Here is a 22385-nt window from a genome sequence, read left to right as displayed (position 1 = left end):
TTAATAAAGATATGTGGATGACATACCGGTAATGTTATTATACAAGTGCAATGTCTTGGTCGTAAACCTCACCTAACCGAGTGCACAGGAAAGGAAAGGGATGTTTGTTTAATGATACCTCAGCACATTTTAAACTGTGGCTATATAGTTATCTAAAGTTTGTGTGATTAATGACACCACTAGAGCACATTGATTTATTAATCATCAGCTATTGGATATAGTGTAAGAAAGGAAACAGATACATTTATTTTTCCAAGAGTATCAAGGGATCTTTTATAGGCACCATCCCATAGACAGGATAGCACATACCACGACCTTTGATATACCAGTTGTGATGCACTGGCTAGAATGAGAAATAGCCCAATGTTGCCAGCGACGGGGATCAATTGCCGACTGACCATGCATGAACAGAACACTTTACCACTGTGGCTATGTCCTGCCCATATGGTTATCTTGACATTTAATCACAAGAAAGAAACACTGTAGGTTAATAGCTATTAAAAAGCAATAATGTCTTACACTTTTCCATATACTGAACAGTATATAGCACAGCCTTTGATGTACCGGTCATGGGGATCTGATTAGAATGAGAAAAAACAGTCCATTAAGTTCAAAAATTCTATGACTTCAGTGTACTATAGCTCTACTACTGAGCTATGGTACATCCTGTGGTACTGATGACAGAGGTAAATGATGGGAATGAATGAATGAATGAATGAATGAATGTTTAACGACACCGCAGCACAAAAACACATTGGCCATTGGGTGTCACACAATGGTAAATATAAAAATGGTGGGAGTCATACATACATACATACTTTCCCACAGAAATAACAATTTAATACAAGCCACAGCCATTTATATCCCAGAAGTGAAAAAGCATACAGTATATTAATATAAAAGTGAAATAGGATCCTATTTGTAACCCTAAATACATGTATCAAATTAATTTTTAAAACACATTATAATTAGAAATATATTCAGCATGCAAATAGCAAGATGCTAATGAAAATAACAAAAACAATAAATTGTTTATCATTTTAATTGTGTTATAACAAATACATAATTTACAAAACAATAAATTATGTTACTTTCTTGTAAGTCTTTGCATCTAATCTATGATCAAACATGGCATCCAGTGCCTAGTCCTGTCTTGATGACTCTAACACACACTTTCAGACATCATGGTATATTTTTAAAACAAACGTTCAAAACTGATTAACCCTTTTGTGACATGCCGGTGCACAGCCTGCCATTAATTTAATTATATGTTGTGGACGAGACGGTGCGCTGTGCACCCCTATTAGTCTGATGTCACGAAAGACACGGAAAGGTTAAAATCTCACTGTCTCCCCACAACACACTGATGATATTTACACATGAAGCCAAGCCTGATTTTCTGAAGCCTGGTTCTTAAAGGTGCAGACCCTTGTTTTATCCAGTGAAAATGGACACTAAGTTTATTTAAGCTACAACCCTGCAACACATTTAGATAAGGTTATAACAGAGAGAAGCTAAAATCTGTAATGTTTTAACAAGGAAATACCGTCTAAAAATAACTAGAGCTTGTCTCGATAACCATTACTTCTCAGACGAATGTGCATTTTTAGAATTAGGAAAAATTCATTTTCGGGTATTAAAACATGCATGACCAGAAATTAATATTCTAAATAATAAAATGTAAGCACTTCTAATTTAAATGATCAAAAAGGGCTTTAATAGTAATAAAACTGCCAAAGTGTTTAAAAACTAGGGTCCGTCACTTTAAACTATTCAATCAAAGCCTTACTGTCAACATCTAAACACATTAAACAATGCCTGGCTGCCAACATTAAAACAATTTGATCAAAGCCTTGTCAACATTATTAAAAATGTTAAGCAATCAACATTGGAATTCTTTTTAACATCTGGACTATTTTAGTGCAAATTCAAAAAACCCAAATGGAATCAAAATTTTAATGAGCAAACTTTGTACAAGTTGACCTATATTATGTTACTAGCTAAAAATCAACACATCACACATGCACCATGTGCAATGTAACATTAAATCAATGAGACCATCATAAATAATTTCAAACTTGATGTTATTTAATAATAAATTTTGTTCAGTGTTATCATATCTTTTAGAAATTGAGATTAACATATTTTGCAATGCTGTAACAGATGCTCATTAAAACAAAATACCTTCATCCACACAAGAAACGTGAAGTATCCTCACCTAACTAATACCACAACCTAAAGGCAATAGCTCTGTTATCCAAATATAACAAAATTTGTTATATATTCGACATAATTCAAATAACCTGATCTGTATAAAAAACCCTCAAAATTTAACTGTTGTGCCAAAGAGAAATACCCTGAATTACCTCAAATATCTCGATATCTAAGATGGATACCCTTCTTTATACCCCGAATTACCTCAAATATATTGATAGCTAAGATTGGTATCTTGATATAACTGTATTTATTTGCTTTCATGTACCTTGAACTAAATAAAATACCCTGAAGTACCTTGAATAACTCAATATCTAAGATGGATGCCCTTCATGTACCTTGAATTACCTTGAATATCTCGATATCTAAGATGGATACCCTTCATGTACCCTGAATATCTCAATATCTAAGATGGATGCCCTTCATGTACCTTGAATATCTCAATATCTAAGATGGATACCCTTCATGTACCCTGAATATCTCAATATCTAAGATGGATACCCTTCATGTACCCTGAATATCTCAATATCTAAGATGGATACCCTTCATGTACCCTGAATATCTCAATATCTAAGATGGATACCCTTCATGTACCCTGACTATCTCAATATCTAAGATGGATACCCTTCATGTACCCTGAATATCTCAATATCTAAGATGGATACCCTTCATGTACCCTGTATTACCTTGAATATCTCGATATTTAAGATGGATACTCTTCAAGTACCCTGAATTACCTTGAATATCTCGATATCTAAGATGGATACCCTTCATGTACCCTGAATTACCTTGAATATCTCGATATCTAAGATGAATAACCTTCATGTACCCTGAATTACCTCAAATATATTGATATCTAAGATGGATATCTTGATACAAATGTTGTGCCTTTGTGTACCCTGAATTGCCTGAAATCTGTTGATATTTAAAATGGATATCTTGATTCAAATGGTTTGCCTTCATGTATCCTGAATTACTTCAAATATACTGATATCTAAGATGGGTATCATCGGAAAAAAAATTGTGCCTTCGTGTACCCTGAATTGCCTGAAATCTCTTGATATCTAAGAAGGATATCATGATTCAACTGGAATGCAATGAATTACCTCAAATACCTTGATTCTAACAAAACATGTATACCTTAATAAATCATAATACTAATTAACTGACTTGGTTGGTAGAAAACTGAGATGACTCATTCTCTAGAATTATGCAGTGTGGTAAAGATATTGTCTCTTTCTTTCATTTCAAACAAATCAAAATATGGGGTTATGCTAAATATTATATCACGCTAAGGTCATGTTCTGAAAGACAGCACAGACAATCCAAATACTGCAACATCCTATCAAACATAGGCATCAGTTGTCTTTCTGACACCTACATCATGCAGATCAGCCTTGATGTCATCCAGCGTGATGCTGTAACTGCCTGATGTTGTTGTTTCATCGTCACTGCCTGGTGACGTCTGCACTGCTGGACAGTAAGGCAACTGAGAGGAGTCTCTGCTGTTGGAATGTGACTGAAACTGAGACAGGGGCCGGGTGGGGAATGTTACAGACCGTGAACTGTCCATAGATGGGTGAGAGTGACCAGAGGAGACCTCCAGACTGTTGGACACAGACGGATTGTGTGGAGACCTGAGGTATTGTCTGTAACTGTACTGAGGGTTCGTCTTCATCGGAACATTCTGTATGTTCCCTGATACACTGTGAACAAGTGGAGAATAAGTCCGGTTGTGTCCTCTACCACATCTGTCTGCCGGGACACTGTCTGGTCTGGGAGTCTGTCCACCTCCTTTCAGATTCTGAATCTTCAGAGGCTGTTTAGTAAAGGACACCATACTACGTGGTGACTGTCTGTGTCCACTGTAATGCTGATTGTCTGGTACAGACATTCCTAGTTTGAGAGTGCGTGGTGACTGCGAGGGACCTTCCAGAAAGGTGATGTCATCATCGCTGCCATGGCCACTGTCACCATTTGTTACCTCCCCTGAACTGCTGCTGTGGAAGTCTTCAGCCTGCTTCAAACCATCTATCCAGAATCTGCCCTGCCAAACATAAACAATACAATAAAACAGAGTCCATAATAATAAACAAGACATAAAGAGGAAGACAATACACATACAGTTTTATTGATGAAAAGCATTTAGTTTCTTCATAAAATATACTGAAGCATTTCTGCCAAATGTAATCCAAATAATACATCAAAACTCTGTAATAGATCTACTGTTTTACTTGAATACAGATGCTTACAAATACTTGTAATCATTTAAAAACATTATGTTTCTAATTGCTGAAAAGTCAGCAAAATTAGTAATAATGTAAATATTGTAACTGTATGAGCACATATGCAGCCATGGTTTTCCAGCCATTGATTGCTGTTAAAACTAAAAAGAGAAGTAAACTAAGAAGAATATACAGCTCTTAAAACAGATATATACCACAGAAATCAAATTAATTAAATAAGAATGTGGGATAAAAGCTGTAAATGGAGGAAACAACTTAACATTATTTTTTAACAAAACTGAATAGCAGTTCTAATAAGCTGCAGATGATAAAAATCAAAACAAATCTAAACACTACAAATTTATTTTCGTTATGTTTAGTTTGTACTCATTGAATTAATTCTCCCTGACAAATGATTTAATTAGACCTCCCAGTAACTAAATACAGACAGACATCTGTGTCAGTCAATAGTGATAACTAAATTTGTCTATCTTTATAATAGGTTATCAAGTTTCTTTTTAATGAATCTTTAAAACACATCCAAGTATAGTAATGTTTGATTATTTGTCCCAAATAAAACACCATTTTCATACTCCATTAAAATTGGTTTGTTAAGATTCTCCAAGTAACAAAGAGAAACATATTTAACTTAATACTATTTAATTCCTTAACACAATAAAACTCCCAGTTCTATATTCTATTAGAATTGGTTTGTACAAGATTTGTGCATGACAAAGAGAACTATATCTAGTTTAATAGTATTTAATTCTTTTCCACAAATAAAACCATGGTCTTGTACTCCATTAGAATTGGATTGTTAAGACCTCAAGTAACTGCGACAGACATTTTGGACAGTTGTGTGTGATAACTTTGTCTCCCTCCTTAATGACTATATTGATGTTATCAACCTGGACACGGTAAACAAAGAAATGATTCCATCAATGCTAAACTGTGCTGGACCCCAGTTTGATGACTTGAGCTATACGGATCTTTGAAGAAAGAGGAAACACCGTCATAAGAAAAGTCCCGCAGACGAAACCCACAATTAGCTTCCCCAAGTTCAGTTAGCACTTGTAGCCGACTTTGTGCAGAGATAATCCAGGTGTCACGAGACTCTGATTGAAATTTCATGACAGACAAGATTATGATCTCAAAACCCACAGAGCGTGAAATCTGATAGGCTCAAGCTAAATCTTCAGACATGAGGCCAAATGGCTGAAAATCGCTGTCTCCCATTTCACTTGTTAATTATACATTTCCTCAGTAATACAGGGAATTAGAAAACACCACTCCTGTTTTGTTGGATGTAGATATATTGTTGATTATAGATATAACATCCTTTCAGTAGCTCAACAAGTTCCCACAATGTGTTTTTGCTTCAAAGATGTACAGAAAAAATCGTATGATCTATGGCTGTGTTCAAAGCTTCTTTCAGTATCTCCGGGTTGTTTTTGTTATTTAACTACTTATCACAGGAATCACTTATCTGTCATCTAGGTCACATTAAAAATATAGTATTTACCATTTCAATGCTAAAAAATGTAAAAAAAATTAACACATCAAAAAAATTATTCTATGGTTATCAATATCATGATGATAACTAGTTTAACGTGCCCATATACCACTAGGGTTTCGAACATGCCCATCCTGAGTCCGACCTCCGATAAGATCGGTGGCCTAACTCAGGATGGGGGGAGGGGAGGAGGGGGTAGTCTTGAAAATGGGCAGAATTTTAAAAATAGCAATTAGTAAAAAATGTATAATTATCAATCAGTGTTTGATACAAGGGGCATGGTTTATGATAACTACACCCACAACACATACAATAAAACATGTGCACTTAAACGTAGCCCTAATTAAAACTATTAGTACATATGAATTCTTTTCTGATTACAATTATCAATATTTCCATGCTAGTACCAATAGTTTGACCAAAAATACCTGACATAGGTAAATACAGGTTGATATCAACTCATACTGGTAATCAAATTAAATATTTACAAGATTTGTAAAGGTTAGGGTAGAAGACTTAAAAACAGGCAAGTGACATTCATTTAAAACTAGAAGCAGAAATGACCTTTAAAATGATTTAAAGTATGTAAATGTACCATACTCCAACAAAGGTCATTTCCATCCAGTGTAGATAAAATGTAAACTACTTTCAGAAAAAGTAACTTAAATTAAAAGAAAAGAAAAAAATCAGATAAAAAGATGAAAAAAGTTATAATTTTGCAGAACTATCTAAAAATTATGACAACAGTAAAAGTTAGGGGCAGAACTTTAGCCGTGTAATGTGTGTAGGCAAAATGATTATACCTGTTATTATTTTTAGTTAGTAAAATTATATTTAAGTTTAAAAATTGTTAGAAATTTTTATAATGAATTTGTTATGTGTACATATTTATTAATTATGATAATGAATTTGGTTGTAACATATTTTTTTTTTTTTTTTTTTTTTTAAACTTTATTACCCCAGATCACTGACAATGTCAAGGTTGGGGTGCCTTGAATCATTGTCTTACAATGTACAATAATAATAAAATTATAACATATTTCATATATACATGTATGTGTATATATATAAAAATAATGATATATATGGTAGTTACATTCATTTCATTTGTCATCTACATTGCACAAGCATATCCATATTTGGGTTTTTTAAATGATCTGAGGGTCAAAATGGATAGGTAAAACGATGGTTGTAACATGTTTGTTACAGAACCTAAAATACTGTAAATATGTTATCAACATTCGATACATACATTTACATTTTCTGGTAGTGTATCCTGTTTGTGTGCTGACTGACTCAGTCTGATTTGGTGTAGCGTCTGCTGGTGACCATCTGACTTTCTGTTCCGCTGACTCAGATCCGTGAACGTATTACTTCTGTACATCTCATGGTTTGCGCTCATATTCCCACTTTTGTCTGCATGCACATCCTTAAGTGTAGGCTGGTAAAATAAAAAAATAAAAAATAATTATCTTTATTTATTTACATGCTCCTATACCACTAGAGTTTTGAGCATGCCTGTCCCGGGTCTGGTCTCTGGATAGCCAGTGATCTGACCCAGGACAGGAAAAACCCCTGTTTACAATAAATGATGATTTAAAGGTATAATTAATCCCCAAAATTTATTTCGTGGAGTGGGAAGCAGTCTATACTTTTCATAATGCTAAAAAATGAAAGCAGTTCTAGAAAGATGTCTCAAAATTAGACTCCTTATTAAAATTATAGTTTAACTTTTCACACTGCAATGCAAAAATAATGAATAAAAGTTTATGATTTGTATGCATATTATCATTCCTAAAAATGAAGAATCTTCAATTGAAAATACTGTTAAAAATAAGATGGAAAACAAGGACTTTGTGAAAGCATATTGTGCATTTTTAGTGACATCTGCTACCTGCTACCATCAATTTTGAGTCTTGCATATAACAGATGACAAGAATTGTTGGTTAAATACTGGAAAATGGCTTATCTAGGATAGCTTCTGGGATAGCCTTAATGACTGAACAATTCCCGGTATATTATTTATTGTACTGTCCAACACATTTTCATCAGTCTATGGAAGCGGACTTTCAATTTAAAAATCCTGGGTGATTTTAAATGGTTTAAATATACATTTCATAAATACATTTGTACATGTTTTAAAAAAAAATAATACTAGTTACTGAAAGCCATTTTCCAAACATTCTTAAATCACTAATGCTAGCTAAAAATGAATGAAGTTTTTTTCTTCAGACAACATCAGACAAATAGTTTTACCCGATGGGTTTGTTAAAAAACAATTTCTCTCTACCGGTACATAATTGATATAAACAAAACAATTATTTTGTGGGTGATGGGGATACAAAAATACTGCCCCGTCTCCCCATGTAATCAGTTTGGTACGATTCAGACCTAAATGAAATAACAATAATTGTTTTTCTAATCCTACCTCATATATCATGATGGTACTAAAATGAACTTTTTAAAAACACAATGGTAAATTAAATAATAAAACAAAAAGTAAAAAAAAGAGAGGCAAAAATATTTCAATATTTAATAGTTCAATAATAAATATTTTTAAGCATTTGTATATTTTTGCCCTTTTTATTTTTACTTCTGCTACCAAGATGACTTTATAATATAATAAAAGTTAATGTAAATTACAATCATACTTTAATTTTTCATCCACAAATTTCAAAAGTAAGTTTATTATGTTTTAGTACACAGTATTCACTTCAATATCTCAACATCGCATACTATAATTTATTACAGCAGTTTAAAGTGACCACACTTACAGAGATAAAATCCCATGTCTCCAAGTTAATCCCATGATATGGCAATCACTGGACAGTGCTTTCCTTACTGCCAGGAAATAAACGGCTAATTTCAGACCCCCCACTCGAGCTAAGGGCAACTAAATTGTGACAAAATTAATCCTATTTGTAAACCTTAAATGCACACGGGCCTTATGTCTCTTGGACCATAATGCCACCTAAGACGCGTGTTTACAAACAGATATATCTCTGTCAGAATTATTACTAATATATTAATGTCAAACTGCTTATGCACAGTTTTGCAAATAAAATAATAAAGGTATTTATAAGAGGTGTTAATAAATCATAAAGAAACCATGCACGTTTAAATAAAATGTTTCCAATTCAGTTTATATAACGTTAAAAACAGAATTTATTCATAGCAATAACTTTTCTGAAGGAAGTGTGAATGTCAGTATTTAAAAAATAATAATAGCAGTATGCTACTTTTATGGTGAAATTAAATTTTTCACATTTGTAAAATATGGTTTTAGTAGATCAAATTAATGATGAAAAAGAAAGGAATAAGCAATTTGTTCAACTGGTTGTTAACTGGTAAAAATAAAGCTGGATTAAGAGTATGAATGGATAAATGTTTAACAACACTCCAGCACAAAAAATTCATCGGCTATTGGGTGTCAAACAATGGTAAATATATAAAAGAATCGATGATCAACATCAATATAAAAATTCTAAAGTTAAGTTAAAAAACAATGCAAATGATTGTGATAAAAATATCACAATTATAAGTATATTAAAATTTGGAATAAAAATCAACAAACATTTCAATATTAAGTTCTGGGTGGAACCGTAATCATTCCATGAATTTCGTCTACCAAATATATCTAGTATAACTAAGACTGAAGTCTTTATCCTAAAGCTCCCATCCCAACTGGTATATCAAAGGCCATGGTATGTGCTGTCCAATCTGTGGAAAAGATGCTTGCTGCTGATGGAAAAATACAACAGGTTTTCTCTAAGAATTGCCAAATGTGCAACATCCAGTAATCGAGGTGCTCCAGTGGTGTTGTTAAACAAAAACAAACTTTAATCCTGAAACCTGACACATTAGACACAGGGCCATAGTCCAACTTGTCTATGCCTCAATTAGACACAGGGCCATGGTCCAACTTGTCTATGCCTCAATTAGACACAGGCCATGGTCCAACTTGTCTATGCCTCAATTAGACACAGGCCATGGTCCAACTTGTCTATGCCTCAATTAGACACAGGGCCATGGTCCAACTTGTCTATGCCTCAATTAGACACAGGGCCATGGTCCAACTTGTCTATGCCTCAATTAGACACAGGGCCATGGTCCAACTTGTCTATGCCTCAATTAGACACAGGGCCATGGTCCAACTTGTCTATGCCTCAATTAGACACAGGGCCATGGTCCAACTTGTCTATGCCTCAATTAGACACAGGGCCATGGTCCAACTTGTCTATGCCTCAATCTGACCCTAAAGGTATTGATATTGGTGGCACTTTATCAAAACAATAAGAGAAGATTGTAAAAAGAAAGGAAAGTTTGTTTAATGACACCTCAGCATTTTTAGATACATCAGCTTGGTGTCTTACACTAGTCATTTTGACACCGTCTACATGGTGAGAGAAACCTAATTTTAACACATAGGCTACTCCTACCAAATAGCAGCAAGAAGGTTTTTTTAATGCACTCTCTTAAATACAGGACAACACATACCATGGCCTTTGATATAACAACTGCACTATTTGTGATGGGAAGCAAACCATTGTGTCTGACCAGTGTAATAGATCCTACCACCCATCAGTTGAACACTCTTAACACCAAGCCAGCCCCCAACTCCCTACAGAGTATACAATGTTTGTTTTGTTTATCAACACCACTAGAGCACATAATTTATTAATCATCGGCTATTGGATTTCAAATATTTGGTAATATGGACATGTAGTCTTAGAGAGGAAACCTGCTACATATTTCCATTAGTAGAAAGAGATCTTTTATGTGCACCATCCCACAGGCAGGATAGCACATACCACAGCTTTTAATATACCAGTCATCGTGTACTGGCTGGAACAAGAAATAGCCTGATGGGCCCACAGATGGGGATCGATCCCAAACCTCGATCTAGGATCAATTCCCATCAATGGGTCCATTTGGCTATTCTCGTTCCAGCCAGTGCTCCAAAACTAGTGTAACAAAGGCTGTGGTATGTACTATCCTATCTGTGGGATAGTGCATATAAAAGATCCCTTGCTGCTAATTGAACAGAGTTGCCCATGAAGTGGCAACAGCGGGTTTTCTCTCTCAATATCTGTGTGGTCCTTAACCATATGTCTGACGCCATATAACCGTAAATAAAATGTGTTGAGTGCATCGTTAAATAAAACATAACCGATCGTGCATCAAGCAAGTGCTTTACCACTGGGCTACATCCCAGCCCCAGAGCATACATTACACACTGTACACGTACATGTAACAGAGTTTGATGGTTTAGTGTTCATCTGGCCAGAATCCCACACAAAAGAAACAAGAGTAACGTGTCTTTGTTGAATGAGATGTCGACACTAACAAACAAGTGAAGAGACGAGATTTCAGATTTCTGCAGGATTTACAACTAGCAGTAAATTGGAAAGGATTAGCATTCTCTACCCAATGTGGCTGGTTTCCGGTTTACCCAGCATAAGAGAGTCCAGCATACAGTTTGGTGTTGTGCATTGGAAAATTTAACATGTGGCAAATAAACACCCCAGTAGAACAATGAAAATATTTCCAATTCTTCAGTATGTGTTGAATGCATTAAAAACACATTGGCTTGCTTTAATCTGATCATCAGTTTAGTGTCAGGAATTTTTAAAAACCCAACATATTTTTCATACTGTTTTGAAGAAAGTCAATTAGAAAGTATTGCTAGAGAGATATATGTGTTTTTATGATTTTTATTGAAGTTAGATGAAAGAAAAAAGAATATTTGATTAACAACACCTGAGGATATTTTAAACTATGGCTGTTTGGTATCTATAACATATATGGTTATTTTAACTCCTGATTGAAAGACAGCAAACCTGCTGCTGTTCCATAGGTCGGTAGGTAACTAGTTTTACGTGCTCATATACCACTAGGGCTTCGAACACGCCCATCCCGAGTCTGACCTCTGACTCGGGACAGGACTTAATAACTCAACAGATAATTTAGAAATTTTGATTTAAGTCCTAATAAAAAATGGGGTGCTGTTCCATAAAGGCTGCTTCTAACAAATAGCAGAAAGGGATTATTTCATATATATATATATAAACACTTTCTATTAAACAGCACAGCACATACCATTGCTTTTGTTATTCCAGTAATGGGGCCCTGGCTGGTACAGAAAACACCCTGACAGGTCCACTAAGGGTGGAGCTGGGCGAGTTACATTAAGCAGAATTTATTAAGAAAAGTTTCAATATTTCTGGTTAGTCATCTAACATATTAATGTATTCTAGTATATACTGCTATATATCTCAAGTTTATTCAAGTTTTCATTCTTGCAACACATAATGAAATTAAATAAACAATTGTAATTTCAATGGAAACTTTTTTTCAGTAAATGATCCATAAAATGCACCGATTTCAGTGGATCCCCATAAAACCGTGACAATCAGCCACCTGACGACAATGAAAATATCCGTTTTAGTGGAGGCTCAGGAGAATACAAAAGAGTCGAAACAAAAGAAATGGTATTAAAGCAAACTAGTCACTTGCGTTGGTGCTAAAATGACGGGCTCTAAAATACATGCATAAACTTATCAAAGTGTATGAGCCATACAGGAACATTTCTTTGGCTGTATAGTCATGATATATATATACATGTGTATATATATTATTTCAAATTATGGTAAAACAGAATATTGTCTTTTTATTCATGTATAAATGTAATAAAATCAAGTACTAAATTTTATGTTTGACTATGGCATAAAAAAAAAGAATGTAGGCTTTTTTTTATTGGATTTTAGGTAACAAATTTTATTATGCATACCGTAACCAATTGTGACTTTAGAAACAATATCAATTTAAACCCCCCAAGAATTCTTCAGAATTAAATGTCTCACCTACCATAAAAAACTATTTAAACCAAGTTTCATTAACCTAGGACTTATGGTTTGTGAAAAACTTATGTAAATGCCAACCTTTAACGTTAAACTTTAACACAAAAGCGTCTGCCATCGCCACCACCACCCTCACAATTGGAAAAGTAATATCTATATCTCATCTTTTTATTTCATAAAGGCATGACATAAAGTTACACAAAAGCTAGCCTTGTGTAGGTAATATGAGAGTAAAATTGTTGTTGTTGTAATTTTCAAAGGCTTGTTGGGTAATAGATCCATAACTTTGGAGCAATAATAAAAAAAATAAAAAAATAAAAAACTTAAAAATATCTTTTGCTCACCTTAACTTTCAAATCCTGCAACTGGGTCTTAATATTTTCACATCCATCTACTGCACACAAAACCGGAACTTGGTGTTTCGACTGTTCTGACCTCGTGGAAAACGACCGCTTCAACTCCTGATCTTTGTCGTGTTTCCGGAGATAGCACAGAGTGACCAGCACAGCAGCAGCTACAATGACTGTGACACAGACGATAGCGATGACGATGATGACGTAGTGGTCTCCCTCACTGACCTCCTGTACCTTGTACTTAATAAACACCCTCAGAGTTTCAGTGTGACTTCGAGGATTCTCGTGCTTGTCAGAGGCCGTGATTTCCAGCTCATAGTAACCAACATGGTTCTCGCCGATATCCCTCTTTAAGATGATCTGTCCAGTAGAACTGTTGATCTTAAATATCCCTGATGAATTCTTATCCACCAGTGAATACTGGAGATTCTCAGCATCTTCAACATCATCGTCATACGCCTGCACCCACAACACTGCCTTACCGTAACGATGTGGTGCAAACACAATGATGCTGTTGTTGATGTTGTTAGGAAAGAGAAAATATGGCTCATGTTCGTTCTGGTCAGTGACTATGACTTGGATGTTAGCTGCACCAGACAGTGGTCTGACTGCGTGGTCAGTGGCGATAACCTGGAACTTGTAGACGACTTCTGATTCAGCATCAAGTACACCTGTGGTGATGATGGTTCCATTCTGAAGAACTGTGAATGGAAGAGGTTGTGATTTATAGGAAGAAGACAACACCAGAGAAAATGTGCCACCAGTTCCTGTATCACCATCTGTTGCTGAAACATCTCCAACAATGGTGTCAAGAGGAGAGTTTTCCGCAATATAAAATGTGTATGATTCTTCTGTAAAAACAGGTCTTTCATCATTGAGGTCTATGACTGTGATCTCGACTTGAGCAGTAGATGTTAATCTGGGAACACCACCATCCACTGCCAGGACTCTGAAAGAGTAATGTGAATGCTTCTCTCTGTCAAATGAGTGTTTTACTCGCACTACAGAACTTCCAAAGGGAATGAAAAAGAATGGCAGGCCTTCTTCAGAGATCTTGTACATGATGTGAGAATTAGCTCCAGTGTCCTTGTCTGTAGCTGCGACCTGCAGAATGGTGTCATTGACAGCATTGTTCTCAGGGATGCTAATGTTGTACACACTTTGTAAAAACTTTGGAGCATTGTCGTTTTCATCATCTATTTCTACATCAAATGTTGCACTGGTATTTAATTTCGGTTCCCCATCATCTTCACAGAATATCACAACAGTATACGTTGATGAGGTTTCTCTGTCTAAATTACTTGCAACTATTACAGTATATTCTTTGACATTGAGACGCTTCAAGGCAAAATCAACTGTTTGACTGTGACACGTCACATTGCCATTTCTCCCTGTATCAGGATCAGAGATTCTCACATGAGCAAAGGCATAGCCAGGCTTCTTAAACTCAGAAATATGAGCTTTTGAAATGCCATTAAACAAATTAACTGTGATTGAAGGGCTTTGGTTTTCTGTATCCAATACTGTGATATCCACAAATGCCTGGGCAACCTTGGGTGGCTTCCCTCGGTCACTGGCTTCTACGATAACTCGGATATGGCCACTAGGTGGAGCCACTTGTAGTTTCATGTCACCAGACGTCTTATCAACAAGAAAATACTGAAGATGTTCTTTGGGTTGATGGAGACTTAACCTGTAGAATATTTCACTATTGTTTCCTGCATCTTTATCAGTGGCCTTCACTTTTAGAAATGCTGTATTAATTGGTGTGTTTTCTTGAACAGTCACATTATACACTGGATATGTAAACTGTGGTGCATTGTCGTTAGAATCAAGAATAGATATATTAACTAGCATTGAACCATTTTTCTGTGGAGAGCCACCATCTTTGGCAAATAAGGTTAAAAAGTAGAATTCATTTTTCTCCCTATCAAGTTCTTCCTTGACAACAACACTAACAGTTGATGTTCCATCTAGGTTTTTGGTAAAATCCACACCAAAGGGGACATTGTCTGGAAATAACAAATAACTACCAATTGCATTATTTTCCGTGTCATTGTCAACAGCTCCATCAAATGAAAATGAGACTCCCACTTGAGAAGACTCAGGTATTTCAAGATTTACAGACCTTGCAGGAAATGTTGGTCTGTTGTCATTTGTATCTTCAATGGTGATTTTAACTTTGTAACTGAAGAACGACGTCTCTGAACGCACTGCAACTTCCAGCATCAGGGCGCAGACAGAAGTGAATGGACACAGTGTTTCTCTGTCAATTCTAGCAGCAGAAGTCAGGTTTCCTTGGGAAGAACTGATGGCGAACAGTTTGGCACTGGGGTTCCCTGTAGTCAGAATACTGTATCTTAGAGTGTTCAGATTGTCAGGGCTAACACGGTCAACCACCGAGGTATCCTTACCAATGTTTCCTATCAAGGTGTGCACTGGTATTTCCTCCTTGATTGTGTATATCACATCTTGTGTGGACACCAGAACCATTAACTGGACACTGGTACATAATAATACCAATACAGATCTCTCCATTTTCATCTTAATTTTCTGGGTTTATGAAGTCTTCATAAGTTGTTCAATATTCCAGTATATTCTGATGTTTTAAGACTCCACTGCAACCAGTGTACACAAATGGCTCACGGTGACAAAATACATTGTAAATATGAACAGCGTACCCAGTAACTTTAATGTATTCCATTTGTGTTCTCACATTCTATGTTTGTTGAAACTAGCACTAAATGTATTGTATCACTCTTGACTTGGATCCATTGTGTTGCTCTGCAGGAATCTGCAAAAATAAAAAACAATATATGTTAACTAATATAATTATCATAATCAGAACCATGACGCATAAAACAATGGCTGCTTGATAACACACATGCAGATACAACTATACAGAAATAAGGATAGTTACAGACACTAAACTGTTGGCTGCATCTGGCTTACACAAAAAAGCCTAAATTGAAATAAACTGCATGTACATTAAATACAAAAAATATTTTTAAAACTCTTATCTATTAATAAGCACACAATATGAACATAATATATGACATAAAACAGTATGCTACTACATAACCTAAGGCATGTATTACATCCACAAGATAACACACTTTACCTTCACGAGTACTCTCTATCGGGAAAAACAGGGGCCAGGGAGTGGACCGTACCTAGTGATAAGAGTTAACAGTTGACTGGAGGGCACATACAGACACTGTGGTATTAAAGTGTCCTCCACTTTTATCACCTGGACAAGGGAAATAGCCTACACCACTTAACTGGCATTCACTGTCATTGATCCCCGTGCAAGCCCCGCCCATGTCCTGTCTAGGCCAATGGGAATGACACGGGGTCTGCCTGTGTGTGGATGGTGGTATTGACTGACAGGCCGGCTCTGTGTGGACAGAGGGACAGCTCCCTGTGGTGGTCAGGTGAATGAAGAGAACAGTGGGACCCTAACTATACAGATGATGCAGTGGTGGGATTCATTGGTCTTGGGATTCACTTCCACACCAAAAATCTTCTGCATCGTAGTTACTGTATTACACCTGATACAAGCCAATAATAAATGTCAACTTATGTTGTAAAAACATTACATATAGTTTGTTTTGTTTAATGAATGAATGAATGTTTAACGACAACCCAGTACAAAAACACACATCAGTTATTGGGTGTCCAGTTTTTCCCTAAGATTTTTGTTCAGAGGGTTGGCAAAATAGTTTGATGAAAACTGAACCCCCAAAGGTGGCAAAAATGCTAGGGGATTTTGGAGGCATGCACCACCATGTCAAATAAAGGTAAGTATGTGACTAGGATTAAATAAAAAACAAAACTTATATAACTATGTAAAAAGACACACCTAGAGCAAAACTGATTAATTAATCATTGGCTACTGGATGACAAACATTTGGTAATTCTCATTAGAGCCTTTAGAACAAATATAGACCTACATTGTTTTCCATTAACAAGGAATAATTTATTCCAGTATTCTGGCACTTCCCAATAGATAGAATAACATGATTTATGAATGTAAAGTACAAGCATACCAGCAATAATAATAATAAAGAAACATGGATCTTATAGCTATCAATGGTTATCACCAACTGCTATGGTTTTTAAAAAAATAATATGTAGGTTAAAAAATGTAATAGCAAAGCTATTATTAAATTCAAAATTATATCCATGCAATCTATACAATGTAAAAGTGTGAGACATGTTTTAACATATGAAATGGTTATTACATACAAGAAATAAAAATAAAGGGAAAAGCTTCCCATAACTGCAAAATTAAAATAAACGTATTGTGTCTTCTTTATATAAAATAAATATTAACTGTGCTTTCAGATTTTATAACAAAAGTAGTAGTGTTATAATTTTAACAGCCTAGCTCAAAACTCTACAAATTGATGCTAGGAGTTTTAAGAATATATATATATAGATTAATTAATCATCAGCTGTTGGATGTCAAACATTTGGTTATTCTGACTTAGTCAACAGAGGAAACCTGCTACATTTTTCTATTAGCAGCAAGTGATATTTTATATGTACTTTCCCATAGATATATATATATATATATCCATATATTTCCTCAAAGCATAAAAATTAAGTTTTAAGATACACTATAAATATTTTTTTTTTTTTTTAACAATAACAAAACTAAAGTTCAATTTAGATCTATTTTTCCATAAAAGTATCATTTAAATATATTCCGTTTATAAAACAGAAGGGAGTGGATTTCCTCTATCACTATATACACCTAGACAAAACTGTAAAAATAGCCATAATTTAAAATGTGCTGAAGTGTCATTACCCAAATATTCCCTTTCCTCTGCTTCTCATTAGCATGTAGAAAATGACAAATATTGCAACATATCGGTAACAGCCACAAAACAAGTTCACCGCGTTCTTCTTTCACGTTTTAAGCTCAACACAAACAGAAAACACAGAAAAATGAGAATGGATATCTGTTTACAAACAAACCTGTTCATCCTTGCAAATATCTGGTCATTCTGCACAAGATATTGAGTAAGCCTCTGGCCATAAAACATTCAATATTTGCAGTATGAAAAAACAGCGTCTAAACCCGAACACCCGGCGGTAAAGCTCGGTGACAACAAATCAGGTGTCTGTCCACAGAAGGTAACACTTGCAACTTGGAGAAGTAATCCTCATCTTAGAGACACGTCATGTGATCAGTCGGTACAGCACTTGTCTGACGTGCTTTGCGTCGCAGGATCGAAACACCTCAGTGGATCCATTCAACTAATTGGTTTTTTTCCCCATCCCAACCAGTGCCCCATGACGTGTATATCAAAGGCTGTGGTATATGCTGTCCTGTCTGTGGGATAATGTTTTAAGAAGGGGCCAGACGTATCCCAGTGGTAAAGCACTCATTTGATGTGCAATTGGTTTGATATTGATCCCCATCAGTGGGCCCATTGGGCTATTTGTCGTTCCAGCCAGTGTACCATGACGTGTATATCAAAGGCAGTGGTATGTGCTATCCTGTCTGTGGGATAATGTTTTAAGAAGGGGCCAGACGTATCCCAGTGGTAAAGCACTCATTTGATGTGCAATTGGTTTGATATTGATCCCCATCAGTGGGCCCATTGGGCTATTTGTCGTTCCAGCCAGTGTACCATGATGTGTATATCAAAGGCAGTGGTATGTGCTATCCTGTCTGTGGGATAATGTTTTAAGAAGGGGCCAGACGTATCCCAGTGGTAAAGCACTCATTTGATGTGCAGTTGGTTTGATATTGATCCCCATCAGTGGGCCCATTGGGCTATTTGTCATTCCAGCCAGTGCACCATGACTGGTATATCAAAGGCAGTGGTATGTGCTATCCTGTCTGTGGGATAATGTTTTAAGAAGGGGCCAGACGTATCCCAGTGGTAAAGCACTCATTTGATGTGCAGTTGGTTTGATATTGATCCCCATCAGTGGGCCCATTGGGCTATTTGTCGTTCCAGCCAGTGTACCATGACTGGTATATCAAAGGCAGTGGTATGTGCTATCCTGTCTGTGGGAAATTGAATATAAAAGATCCCTTGCTGTTAATGAAAAAATGTAGCGGGTTTCCTCTGATGACTATTAGTCAGATTTACCAAATGTTTGACATCCAATAGCTGATGATTAATTAATTAATGTGCTCTAGTGGTGTTGTTCAACAAAACAAACTTTAAATTTTTGTAACTTGGTGATGTAATCCTCGTCTTAAAGACACATCACATGATCTTAAAATTTACGGGTGGCATCTAGCTCAGTAGGTAGAGTGCTCATCTGAGGTGTGTTGGTTGCAGGATCGAATCTCCTTGGTGGACCCATACTCTGATTGTTTTGTTTCCCCTCCCAACCAGTGCCCCATGACTAGTATATCAAAGGCTGTGGTATGTGCTGTAAAATTTAAGCAGGTACAAATGTATATGTTAGAATTATCAAATGTTTCACACCCAGTAACCAGTGATTAATAAATCAATGTACTTTAGTGGTGTCGTTAAACAAAACAAACTTTAACTTTTTACTTTTCTTAAAATTTGCAAACTCATAATATTGCTCGCAAGTGATCTAAAAGGAAAATTAAATTGCAAAAAAGGCATGTCTATTTCAGCTAGATTTAGGTGGGTTTTTTAAATTCATTCTAAAAAATTACTCAATTTACCGGTAACCTTAAATTTAGATAAATTATTTTTTAAAAACATGTTTGTTATTTTTAATCCCCCCACCCTCATATTGCAATTTAAAAATTATTTCTAATGACTACTTTTTTAAAAGGATAGCTTAATCTGCTTTTATACTTCATCAGTTAAGATAAAATCCAATCTACTGTCAAAAGATTATTTTATCTGAAGAAAAAAATTAAATCAAATAAAAAGTTGAAAAATCATATATGGTAGTTCATTTCAATTCTCCCACAATGCTTTTCAATTATCCTCCCTCTACTCTCATTATTATTCTTCTGACATAAAAATAATTATACTAAAAATAATTCCACTATAATTACTACAGTATATTAAAAAATACACCATCTGATACATGACTTAAAAAACACTCAGTGTGTACATACCTTTATCTTCAGCTAACACTCACTACCATAAGTCATTTTGTTAATAGTTTAAATACAAGCAGGTAGTGTTTGCTAAAGTTATGTTTCTCATTTATAACTATGCACCCGTAATTCAATTACAGTAAAGTACACTTATAACAACCATACTTAGAACGAGCTACTGCATATAACAAACTCATCGTAAAGTCCCATTTTATATCCCTACACATTAATAACCAACTTATGCAAATGTGTATAACAAACTACTGCTATAACATACTAACTAACTAGCATGGTCCCTTCTGGTTTGTTATAAGAGTACTTTACTGTATAAATTAAAGGGGCGAGATGTAACCCAGTGGTAAAGCGTTTACTTGATGTGCGGTCAGTTTGGGATCGATCCCTGTCAGTGGGCTCATTGGGCTATTTCTCGCTCCAGCCAGTGCATGATTGGTACATCAAAGGCAGTGGTATGTGCTATCCTGTCTGTGGGATGGTGCATATAAAAGATCCCTTGCTGCTAATCGAAAAAGAGTAGCCCATGAAGTGGCGACAGCGGGTTTCCTCCCTCAATATCTGTGTGGTCCTTCACCATATGTCAGACGCCATATAACCGTAAATAAAATGTGTTGAGTGCGTCGTTAAATAAAACATTTCCTTCCTTTCCTTCCTGTGTATATATTAAAATATTAATAACAAGTGGAACACAATAACTGAATAGCTGGTTGAATAACACACAATTCAAGACAAATTAAATGTGTATATATTAAAATACTAATAACAAGTGGAACACAATAACTGAATAGCTGGTTGAATAATACACATTTCAAAACAAATTAAATGTGTATATATTAAAATATTAATAACAAGTGGAACACAATAATTGATTAGCTGGTTGAATAATACACATTTCAAAACAAATTAAATGTGTATATATTAAAATATTAATAACAAGTGGAACACAATAACTGAATAGCTGGTTGAATAATACACATTTCAAAACAAATTAAATGTGTATATATTAAAATATTAATAACAAGTGGAACACAATAATTGATTAGCTGGTTGAATAATACACATTTCAAAACAAATTAAATGTGTATATTTTAAAGCAATGTTCTTTTGGCCTATATATAGTGTTTAACTGCCACATGGTGCTGCCTTTAATCAAATATACGGATATAAAAACATATTCTACAAACCACCCTGACACTTGAAAAGAAATTACTGAAGGAAAAAAGAAACATTTTTCATCAATGTGGTTACACTTACAGTAAATATTATTTTTATACCACTGGCCTAAATGAAGAATACAAAGCTATGTATTAGCATTTCGGTCATAACATTATTCCAGATCTGGGCAGCTTCAGTATAGTTAGATTGTATCAGTAATTGGGGGCCGAGCTAAATATACCCCGCGTACGTGACAGGGTCCAAAAAGACTGCACACGCTGTGAAACTGGCCAATTAACAGTGTGTGCAGAGAAAATAACGTTAGTGATGGTAAACAAACTGCAAACACTTCCTCAAAAAGAAACTGTTTTTATCTTATCCGGGTATCCATCGCTCAATGGTCACGGGATCAAAATGGACTGTCGCTACTTCATGCAAGTGTTGTGATTAAACAAACCAATGCTTTATCAATATTAGCAGGAAGCCCACATCCAACATGGCAGACCAAAGTGTCAAAGAAATGGGCAGTATCAATGATTATTTTATTTCTGACAAAAAAATGAAATAAACAGACTTGACACAGATGAAAGAAAGAAAAACAGATGACAAGTCTAAATGCATGTCACAATAGTATGACATTTATTATCAGTATTGGGTTTATAGATGAAAGGAATGTTTGTTTAATGACGTCCAGGTATTCTGTTTAGTCAGCTGCCCCCAGCTATCTAACATATGGTAATTTGCAACACCTTTTTATCAGTAACATATATCACATGGTTCGAACTTAAAGACACACACCCTAGTTTCAGCCCATGAAAATTAACACTAAGTTTAGTTAATCTACAAACCTGTAACACATTTGGATAAAGTTACAATTGAGTGAAATGTTGAGTCTGTGACTTTGAAATAGTAAAATACTCTCTAAAAACAAACTAAAACTTGACTCCATAACTGTTACCTCTCAGACGCACATGCGTTTTTAAAAATATGAGAAATACA

General features: G+C 35.3%; 1 protein-coding gene across 1 annotated transcript; it reads right to left on the bottom strand.

Annotated features, from left to right (window-relative positions):
• Positions 1-1026: 1026 nt before the first annotated feature.
• LOC121374760 (protocadherin-1-like) lies at positions 1027-15658 on the bottom strand. The gene is made up of 3 exons (XM_041501869.1): positions 13157-15658; positions 7205-7393; positions 1027-4261 (listed from the first exon to the last, which is right to left on the bottom strand). The coding sequence occupies exons 1-3, from the start codon at positions 15656-15658 to the stop codon at positions 3560-3562; spliced, it is 3393 nt and encodes a 1130-aa protein (XP_041357803.1). The 3' UTR covers positions 1027-3559.
• Between the last annotated feature and the right edge of the window lie 6727 nt (positions 15659-22385).

Source organism: Gigantopelta aegis, chromosome 6 (genome assembly GCF_016097555.1).
Source record: "Gigantopelta aegis isolate Gae_Host chromosome 6, Gae_host_genome, whole genome shotgun sequence".
NCBI classification, from domain to species: Eukaryota; Metazoa; Mollusca; class Gastropoda; order Neomphalida; family Peltospiridae; genus Gigantopelta; species Gigantopelta aegis.
This window is presented reverse-complemented; position numbering and strand designations above follow the sequence as displayed.